The sequence below is a fragment of the Hyperolius riggenbachi genome, chromosome 10, assembly GCF_040937935.1.
Source record: "Hyperolius riggenbachi isolate aHypRig1 chromosome 10, aHypRig1.pri, whole genome shotgun sequence".
Taxonomy (NCBI): Eukaryota; Metazoa; Chordata; class Amphibia; order Anura; family Hyperoliidae; genus Hyperolius; species Hyperolius riggenbachi.
In genome coordinates this window covers 295399893-295410515 of record NC_090655.1, presented here as the reverse complement: position 1 = coordinate 295410515, position 10623 = coordinate 295399893, and the positions used below count along the sequence as shown (strand labels likewise).

Here is a 10623-nt window from a genome sequence, read left to right as displayed (position 1 = left end):
GGAGATGTGATGATCCTGCTGCTGGGGAGGGAGTGGTTATATGTTATCATACTGGCCCTGGACCTCAGTCTGGAGATGTGGAGGAGATCCAGCAGTGGTGGGGGAGATGTGATGATCCTGCTGCTGGGGAGGGAGTGGTCATATGTTATCATGCTGGCCCTGGACCTCAGTCTGGAGGTGTGGGGGAGGTCCAGCAGTGGCGGGGGAGATGTGATGATCCTGCTGCTGGGGAGGGAGTGGTCATATGTTATCATGCTGGCCCTGGACCTCAGTCTGGAGGTGTGGGGGAGGTCCAGCAGTGGTGGGGGAGATGTGATGATCCTGCTGCTGGGGAGGGAGTGGTTATATGTTATCATACTGGCCCTGGACCTCAGTCTGGAGGCGTGGAGGAGTTCCAGCAGTGGTGGGGGATACTGCTGCTGGGGAGGGAGTGGTTATATGTTATCATGCTGGCCCTGGACCTCAGTCTGGAGGTGTGGAGGAGGTCCAGCAGTGGTGGGGGAGATGTGATGATCCTGCTGCTGGGGAGGGAGTGGTCATATGTTATCATGCTGGCCCTGGACCTCAGTCTGGAGGTGTGGGGGAGGTCCAGCAGTGGTGGGGGAGATGTGATGATACTGCTGCTGGGGAGGGAGTGGTTATATGTTATCATGCTGGCCCTGGACCTCAGTCTGGAGGTGTGGAGGAGGCCCAGCAGTGGCGGGGGAGATGTGATGATCCTGCTGCTGGGGTAGGAGTGGTCATATGTTATCCTGTTGGCCCTGGACCTCAGTCTGGAGGTGTGGGGGAGGTCCAGCAGTGGTGGGGGAGATGTGATGATCCTGCTGCTGGGGAGGGAGTGGTTATATGTTATCATACTGGCCCTGGACCTCAGTCTGGAGGCGTGGAGGAGTTCCAGCAGTGGTGGGGGATACTGCTGCTGGGGAGGGAGTGGTTATATGTTATCATGCTGGCCCTGGACCTCAGTCTGGAGGTGTGGAGGAGGTCCAGCAGTGGTGGGGGAGATGTGATGATCCTGCTGCTGGGGAGGGAGTGGTCATATGTTATCATGCTGGCCCTGGACCTCAGTCTGGAGGTGTGGGGGAGGTCCAGCAGTGGTGGGGGAGATGTGATGATACTGCTGCTGGGGAGGGAGTGGTTATATGTTATCATGCTGGCCCTGGACCTCAGTCTGGAGGTGTGGAGGAGGCCCAGCAGTGGCGGGGGAGATGTGATGATCCTGCAGCTGGGGTAGGAGTGGTCATATGTTATCCTGTTGGCCCTGGACCTCAGTCTGGAGGTGTGGGGGAGGTCCAGCAGTGGTGGGGGAGATGTGATGATCCTGCTGCTGGGGTAGGAGTGGTCATATGTTATCATGCTGGCCCTGGACCTCAGTCTGGAGGTGTGGGGGAGGTCCAGCAGTGGCGGGGGAGATGTTATGATCCTGCTGCTGGGGAGGGAGTGGTTATATGTTATCATACTGGCCCTGGACCTCAGTCTGGAGGTGTGGGGGAGGTCCAGCAGAGGTGGCAGAGATGACCAGATGATCCTGCTGCTGGGGTAGGAGTGGTTATATGTTATCCTGTTGGCCCTGGACCTCAGTCTGGAGGTGTGGGGGAGGTCCAGCAGTGGTGGGGGAGATGTGATGATACTGCTGCTGGGGTAGGAGTGGTCATATGTTATCATGCTGGCCCTGGACCTCAGTCTGGAGGTGTGGGGGAGGTCCAGCAGTGGTGGGGGAGATGTGATGATCCTGCTGCTGGGGTGGGAGTGGTTATATGTTATCCTGTTGGCGCTGGACCTCAGTCTGGAGGTGTGGAGGAGGTCCAGCAGTGGTGGGGGAGATGTGATGATCCTGCTGCTGGGGTAGGAGTGGTCATATGTTATCCTGTTGGCCCTGGACCTCAGTCTGGAGGTGTGGGGGGGTCCAGCAGTGGGGGGGGGGGGGAGATGTGATGATACTGCTGCTGGGGTGGGAGTGGTTATATGTTATCATGCTGGCCCTGGACCTCAGTCTGGAGGTGGTCCAGCAGTGGCGGGGGAGATGTGATGATGCTCCTGGGGTAGGAGTGGTTATATGTTATCATGCTGGCCCTGGACCTCAGTCTGGAGGTGTGGAGGAGGTCCAGCAGTGGTGGGGGAGATGTGATGATCCTGCTGCTGGGGAGGGAGTGGTTATATGTTATCATGCTGGCCCTGGACCTCAGTCTGGAGGTGTGGAGGAGGTCCAGCAGTGGCGGGGGAGATGTGATGATCCTGCTGCTGGGGTAGGAGTGGTCATATGTTATTCTGTTGATAGGATCAGAGTCGGTCTGCAGAGGAAGCTGTGTGGGGGAGAAGCACTGATAGCACTCCAGTGTTAACTGTTCAGCTAGCTCCAGCATGACCGGTCTTCCACAAGGCTGCTCCTCTGAGGTTATCCAACCAGTGGCCATGCTCCAATGTTGGTCACTGTTCAGCTAGCTCCAGCATGACCCGTCTCCACATGGCTGCTCCTCTGAGGTTATCCCACCAGTGGCCATGCTCCAATGTTGGTCACTGTTCAGCTAGCTCCAGCACGACCCGTCTCCACATGGCTGCTCCTCTGAGGTTATCCAACCAGTGGCCATGCTCCAATGTTGGTCACTGTTCAGCTAGCTCCAGCATGACCGGTCTCCACAAGGCTGCTCCTCTGAGGTTATCCAACCAGTGGCCATGCTCCAATGTTGGTCACTGTTCAGCTAGCTCCAGCACGACCCGTCTCCACATGGCTGCTCCTCTGAAGTTATCCCACCAGTGGCCATGCTCCAATGTTTATGTGGTATAACAACAGAGGTGCCAAGTAGAGTACAATTAGTTAAAATTGTTAAAAAGGGGGAAGTGGGTGGACTCACCTCCCTTCTGAAAAAAATGGCCAGACAACGGGCAGGTTAATTCAAGTTTAAAGTAACATTTATTATGAGCACTTTTGGAGCTCATAATAAATGTTACTTTAAACTTGAAGTAACCTGCCCGTTGTCTGGCCATTTTTTCAGAAGGGAGATGAGTCCACCCACTTCCCCCTTTTTAACAATTTTAACTAATTGTACTCTACTTGTTATACCACATAATTGTTGAGTCCACCCTGGGTGGAGGGGTGTATCCCCATTTCCTTCTATCTACAGAGAGAGACTTCTTAACCCTGCGGGGTCAGATTACAATTCTCCCCGCCTGTTTATCTAGTGGTTGCCTTGGAGGCGACCCGTCCTTGTGAGTATAATCATTGTGTGTGTTTGCATCAGACATCACCTCATTAACATACTACACCGTATCAGGCTCTCGGTTCTCCCCTTTTTTCAAGCATGCTGCAATGTTGGTCACTGTTCAGCTAGCTCCAGCATGACCGGTCTCTACATGGCAAGGACAAAAAAAAGCTACCAATACAAAGTGTAGACAAATCAGTTTATTGGGAACAAAACTAAACTTTAAAAAAACTGTTAGAAATAGAAAGTGAAGAAGCACCTGGTTTATTGTTCCTGATGCTACAACTTCTCCAGAAGGGTGGCTCTATCTCTGCCCCCACAAATAGTTTTCTTCTGTTAGGACCGTCACTTTTAGGAGATTTCTGCTCTTGTGTGCCCTCCAGTTGTAATTGATCATCACTTTTATTGGATCCACCACTTGCAATAGACCCCCACTTTCATGGGTCCTGGGGTTTGGTGGTGGACACTAGATGGTACCTACTTTGTCCCCTAAGGAAGGCCCATTAGCTACAACATAGCTAATTCCAGTATCACAGGGACTTTGTGGGGCACACTTGGTGGTAGGAACACTCATCAGCTACAACAACATTTATTCTAGTAGGCCTGGGATTCTGTGGAGGACACCTGGTGGTAGATACACTCATTACCCCCTCAGGAAGGCCCATCTCATGGGAAGGACATTTATCCACGTAGGCCTGGAATTCTGTGGAGGACACTTGGTGGTGGATATACTCATTACCCCCTCAGGAAGGCCCATCTGCTGGAAAGGACATTTATTCACGTAGGCCTGGAATTCTGTGGAGGACACTTGGTGGTGGATATACTCATTACCCCCTCAGGAAGGCCCATCTGCTGGGAAGGACATTTATTCTAGTAGGCCTGGGATTCTGTGGAGGACACTTGGTGGTAGATACACTCATTACCCCCTCAGGAAGGCCCATCTGCTGGAAAGGACATTTATTCTAGTAGGCCTGGGATTCTGTGGAGGACACTTGGTGGTAGATACACCCATTACTCCCTCAAGAAGGCCCATCTGCTGGGAAGGACATTGATTCTAGTAGGCCTGGGATTCTGTGGAGGACACTTGGTGGTGGATACACTCATTACCCCCTCAGGAAGGCTCATCAGCTACAACAACATTTATTCTAGTAGGCCTGTGATTCTGTGGAGGACACTTCGTGGTAGATACACACATTACCCCTTCAGGAAGGTCCATCTGCTGGGAAGGACATTTCTTCTAGTAGGCCTGGGATTTTGTGGAGGACACTTGGTGGTGGATGCACTCATTACCCCCTCAGGAAGGCTCATCAGCTACAACAACATTTATTCTAGTAGGCCTGTGATTCTGTGGAGGACACTTGGTGGTAGATACACTCATTACCCCCTGAGGAAGGTCCATCTGCTGGGAAGGACATTTATTCTAGTAGGCCTGGGATTCTGTGGAGGACACCTGGTGGTAGATACACTCATTACCCCCTCAGGAAGGCCCACCTGCTGGGAAGGACATTTATTCTAGTAGGCCTGGGATGCTGTGGAGGACACTTGGTGGTAGATACACTCATTACCCCCTCAGGAAGGTCCGACTGCTGGGAAGGACATTTAATCTAGTAGGCCTGGAATTCTGTGGAGGACACCTGGTGGTAGATTCCATCATTACCCCCTCAGGAAGGCTCATCTGCGGGGAATAATATTTATTCTAGTAGGCCTGGGATTCTGTGGAGGACACTTGGTGGTAGATACACTCATTGGGCTCGATTCAGTAAGCAGTGCTAACTGTTAGCACGCTTCTGAAAAGGCCATTATCACGCCTTAACTCAGTTTGGGCGTTTTAAAATCAGATCGCGCGCAAAGATTCGCGCGTAAAGTTTTGCGCGCGCACAGCGCAGTGCGTGCAAAGTGCCCATTCACATCTATGCGACGCAAAGTTTTGCGCGCACGTCTTTGCGCGCGATCTGATTTTAGAAACAGTGCTAACCTACTTAGCACCCTGGTTAACACGCCTAAAGTCTTTAAGCGTGCTAAGTAGGTTAGCACCGTTTACTGAATCAAGCCTATTAACCCCTCAGGAAGGTCCATCTGCTGGGAAGGACATTTATTCTAGTAGGCCTGGAATTCTGTGGAGGACACTTAGTGGTGGATACACTCATTACCCCCTCAGGAAGGCCCATCTGCTGGGAAGTACATTTATTCTAGTAGGCCTGGGATTCTGTGGAGGACACTTGGTGGTAGATACATTCATTGCTCCCTCGGAAAGCTCTATCTGCTGGGATGGACTTTACACTAACCATTTTATTCCAAGCTGTCTGGATGTCTGGGAACATCTCTACCCATTGTCCAGGGTGCATCAGGAGATAGAAGATCACTTAAGTCTAGGAAAGGACATTCTATCCCGTAATATATGCCATGTAGTGAACAGTGGGGGAAGATGTGATGGGTTGGTTGATGTTGACTTTGTCACACAAATCTTCTATAGTACAAACAGCTGAATGTTGTGTCTGTCCTGAAGGTACAGAAATGTTCCTGTTTGCTAAATGACTCTCTTCCCAGCAGTCGGGGACATCTTTAATAATGACAGGAATATATTCTGGAGAATCAGGTTCCAGGATGGGTAGATCGGACGGTAACGGGGAGGTAGGCTCGCCCGTAAAAATTACAGAAGTATACTGGACCTGATCATCGTTTGATGGTGGAGAACCTTGGCTTTCCTCCATCTGCAGCGGGCTATTCAAGCCTGGAGAAATATTCATATTTAAAGTGTTTAGTTCATCATGTAGAAGACACTTCTCTTTGGTCTGGAATGTTCTCTGCTTTGTATGTTCAGCAGGTGGGTCAGATGAGCATACTTCTCTATTCCTAATGACAGATTGCTCTACATGTCCATGGCTTTCATTCAGGTCCCTCTCTAGCCGACTCTCTTGACTAGTCAGCCCAGGTTCCCTTTGACCACATCTGTACTGGCTACCCTCAGAGGGACTTCCTTGTCCAGATAGGATTGGCTTATCCACAGCAGATAGATTCTGACTCTCCTCACGTAGGATTAGATGCTTGGTCCCATTCCCCTCTGATGTGGTCATCCAGGAGGAGACTTTAAAATCATTGTCCTCACCGTAGTCCCAGATGATGATGGATTCCACGTCCATACAGCTGGGCGGGGCCTCGTATACCTGAAAGTCACCTGTGGGGAACTACACTCAGTCAGCATTTTCTGTAATGTTGGTAGATAATATTTTCTCTATTCAGATTTTAATGTAGCCAAAGAAATAATAAAATACAGAATAGAAAGTAGAGAGAGAACTATAAATGTCTAAAGAGTGCACAAAAAATGACCAACTTTAACATAAAATACAGAATTTACGCAACGTGCTAAAGTAAGAAAATTCCTGTAACCTGCGTAAAGCAGAAGGGGGAGGCGGTCACCGCTGCCATTCCAGACAGCTTGAAATATTGAGATTCAATGCTGGAAAATGTAAAGTCATGCATTTTGGTCGTACTAATGGTCTAGCACCATACAAAATAAATGGGATACAGTTGGGGACATAAAACTTGGAGAAGGACTTAGGAGTACTCATCGACAACAAGTTAAATAATCGTACTCAATGCCAAGCCGCTGCAGCTAAAGCTAACAAAATTTTGGGATGCATTAAAAGGGAAATAAAAACTCGAGATGCTAGCATAATATTGCCCCTGTTTAACTCTCTAGTAAGGCCACATCTGGAATATGGAATTCAGTTCTGGGCACCACATTACAGGAAAGATATTGCAGTGTTAGAGCAGGTGCAGAGACGAGCAACAAAATTGATACGTGGGATGGAAGGTCTCACTTACCAAGAAAGGTTAGATAAACTGGGTTTATTTAGTCTAGAGAAAAGACACCTTAGAGGGGATCTAATTAACTACTTAAGGACCGAGGTGATTGAAATATCTGCCCTGTTTTGGTGGTTACTTGACTGGCAGGGCGTAGATTTCAATCACCGCCGATGCATGCATCCTCCGTTTTTGTCGCTCCCCGCCAATCACGCCGCTGAATCTCTGCCATATCTCACCGCAGCTCACAGGCTCGTCCTGTCTCTATGATGGCAGAGCCACGTGAGCCGGCTAGGAGCTGCTGTCATTGGCTGCTGGACGTGTCTATCAATGTAAGCCACTCCCATTGGCTCCTGACCAGCTCACAGGGCTCTGCCGTCATAGAGATGGCAGAGTGGATGTCAGGAGGATCCCGACATGCGGAGGTGACGGTGGTTGCAGCGGGAGATTCCGTCGGTATTGTACCAGCGGTCTCTGGTCCTTAAGGGGGCAGAGACCGCTGGTACTTAAGTGGTTAACATGTATAAATACATCAAAGGGCAATATAAAAGCTTGGCAGACGTGCTCCTCTGGCAGAGAAAAAGAAAAGTCTTCACTGACAGTTGAGATAATAAACGTCAGAAGACAGACCTCTCTGCGACTTTGAAAGTCGTAGAGCTTAATGGCTTTTTTTGCATAGAGATAACAACTGGAGTTTCTTAACTCTTCCTGTACTGGAAACAATTAGACTTATGTCTCTGCTCCCAATGATCTATTTTTTAGCTGTACTACACATACAAATCATAATATCATAATTTTGTTTTCGCTTCAGTGTCTCTTTAAAGGGGGCTTAGATGCTTTCCTTGCGTTGAAAGACATCCATGGCTACAATTACTAAGTAATGCCCGGTGGTGTTGATCCAGGGAATTTATCTGATTGCCATCTGGAGTCGGAAAGTATTTTTTCCCTTTTGGGGCTAATTGGACCATGCCTTGTAGGGTTTTTTTTGCCTTCCTCTGGATCAGCAGGGATGTGTGAGGGAGCAGGCTGGTGTTGTGCCTTCCACTGGATCAGCAGGGATATGTGAGGGAGCAGGCTGGCGTTGTACCTTCCTCTGGATCAGCAGGGATATGTGAGGGAGCAGGCTGGTGTTGTACCTTCCTCTGGATCAGCAGAGATATGTGTGGGTGCAGGCTGGTGTTGTACCTTCCTCTGGATCAGCAGGGATATGTGAGGGTGCAGGCTGGTGTTGTACCTTCCTCTGGATCAGCAGGGATATGTGAGGGAGCAGGCTGGTATTGTGCCTTCCTCTGGGTCAGCAGGGATATGTGAGGGTGCAGGCTGGTGTTGTGCCTTCCTCTGGATCAGCAGGGATATGTGAGGGTGCAGGCTGGTGTTGTGCCTTCCTCTGGATCAGCAGGGATATGTGAGGGAGCAGGCTGGTGTTGTACCTTCCTCTGGATCAGCAGGGCTATGTGAGGGAGCAGGCTGGTGTTGTACCTTCCTCTGGATCAGTAGGAATATGTGAGGGAGCAGGCTGGTGTTGTGCCTTCCTCTGGCTCAGCAGGGATATGTGAGGGAGCAGGCTGGTGTTGTGCCTTCCTCTGCATCAGCAGGGATATGTGAGGGTGCAGGCTGGTGTTGTGCCTTCCTCTGGATCAGCAGGGATATGTGAGGGAGCAGGCTGATGTTGTGCCTTCCTCTGGATCAGCAGGGATATGTGAGGGTGCAGGCTGGTGTTGTACCTTCCTCTGGATCAGCAGGGATATGTGAGGGTGCAGGCTGGTGTTGTGCCTTCCTCAGGATCAGCAGGGATATGTGAGGGGGCAGGCTGGTGTTGTGCCTTCCTCTGGATCAGCAGGGATATGTGAGGGAGCAGGCTGGTGTTGTGCCTTCCTCTGGATCAGCAGGGATATGTGAGGGAGCAGGCTGGTATTGTGCCTTCCTCTGGGTCAGCAGGGATATGTGAGGGTGCAGGCTGGTGTTGTGCCTTCCTCTGGATCAGCATGGATGTGTGAGGGAGCAGGCTGGTGTTGTACCTTCCTCTGGATCAGCAGGGATATGTGAGGGAGCAGGCTGGTGTTGTGCCTTCCTCTGGATCAGCAGGGATATGTGAGGGAGCAGGCTGGTATTGTGCCTTCCTCTGGGTCAGCAGGGATATGTGAGGGTGCAGGCTGGTGTTGTGCCTTCCTCTGGATCAGCAGGGATGTGTGAGGGAGCAGGCTGGTGTTGTGCCTTCCTCTGGATCAGCAGGGATGTGTGAGGGTGCAGGCTGGTGTTGTGCCTTCCTCTGGATCAGCAGGGATGTGTGAGGGTGCAGGCTGGTGTTGAGCCTTCCTCTGGATCAGCAGGGATATGTGAGGGTGCAGGCTGGTGTTGTGCCTTCCTCTGGATCAGCAGGGATATATGAGGGTGTAGGCTGGTGTTGTGCCTTCCTCTGGATCAGCAGGGATATGTGAGGGAGCAGGCTGTTGTTGTGCCTTCCTCTGGATCAGCAGGGATATGTGAGGGAGCAGGCTGGTGTTGTGCCTTGCTCTGGATCAGCAGGGATATGTGAGGGAGCAGGCTGTTGTTGTGCCTTCCTCTGGATCAGCAGGGATATGTGAGGGAGCAGGCTGGTGTTGTGCCTTCCTGTGGATCAGCAGGGATATGTGAGGGTGCAGGCTGGTGTTGTGCCTTCCTCTGGATCAGCAGGGATATGTGATGGTGCAGGCTGGTGTTGTGCCTTCCTCTGGATCAGCAGGGATATGTGAGGGAGCAGGCTGGTGTTGTACCTTCCTCTGGATCAGCAGGGATATGTGAGAGAGGAGGCTGGTGTTGTGCCTTCCTCTGGATCAACAGGGATATGTGAGGGAGCAGGCTGGTGCTGTCCCTTCCTCTGGATCAGCAGGGATATGTGAGGGTGCAGGCTGGTGTTGTACCTTCCTCTGGATCAGCGGGGATATGTGAGGGAGCAGGCTGGTGTTGTACCTTCCTCTGGATCAGCAGGGCTATGTGAGGGTGCAGGCTGGTGTTGTACCTTCCTCTGGATCAGCAGGGATATGTGAGGGAGCAGGCTGGTGTTGTGCCTTCCTCTGGATCAGCAGGGATATGTGAGGAAGCAGGCTGGTATTGTGCCTTCCTCTGGGTCAGCAGGGATATGTGAGGGTGCAGGCTGGTGTTGTGCCTTCCTCTGGATCAGCAGGGATGTGTGAGGGAGCAGGCTGGTGTTGTGCCTTCCTCTGGATCAGCAGGGATGTTTGAGGGTGCAGGCTGGTGTTGTGCCTTCCTCTGGATCAGCAGGGATGTGTGAGGGTGCAGGCTGGTGTTGTGCCTTCCTCTGGATCAGCAGGGATATGTGAGGGTGTAGACTGGTGTTGTTCCTTCCTCTGGATCAGCAGGGATATATGAGGGTGTAGGCTGGTGTTGTGCCTTCCTCTGGATCAGCAGGGATATGTGAGGGAGCAGGCTGCTATTGTGCCTTCCTCTGGGTCAGCAGGGATATGTGAGGGAGCAGGCTGGTGTTGTGCCTTCCTCTGGATCAGCAGGGATATGTGAGGGAGCAGGCTGGTGTTGTGCCTTCCTCTGGATCAGCAGGGATATGTGAGGGAGCAGGCTGGTGTTGTGCCTTCCTGTGGATCAGCAGGGATATGTGAGGGTG

General features: G+C 51.4%; 1 protein-coding gene across 1 annotated transcript in view; it reads right to left on the bottom strand.

Annotated features, from left to right (window-relative positions):
- Positions 1 to 3385: 3385 nt before the first annotated feature.
- LOC137535631 (oocyte zinc finger protein XlCOF29-like) overlaps positions 3386 to 10623 on the bottom strand; it is a 55454-nt gene continuing 48216 nt past the window's right edge. Inside the window, exon 6 of the mRNA XM_068257489.1 lies at positions 3386 to 6375. Coding sequence (XP_068113590.1) covers positions 5585 to 6375 — 791 coding nt within the window. The 3' untranslated portion in view covers positions 3386 to 5584. The remainder of the gene's footprint in view (positions 6376 to 10623) is intronic.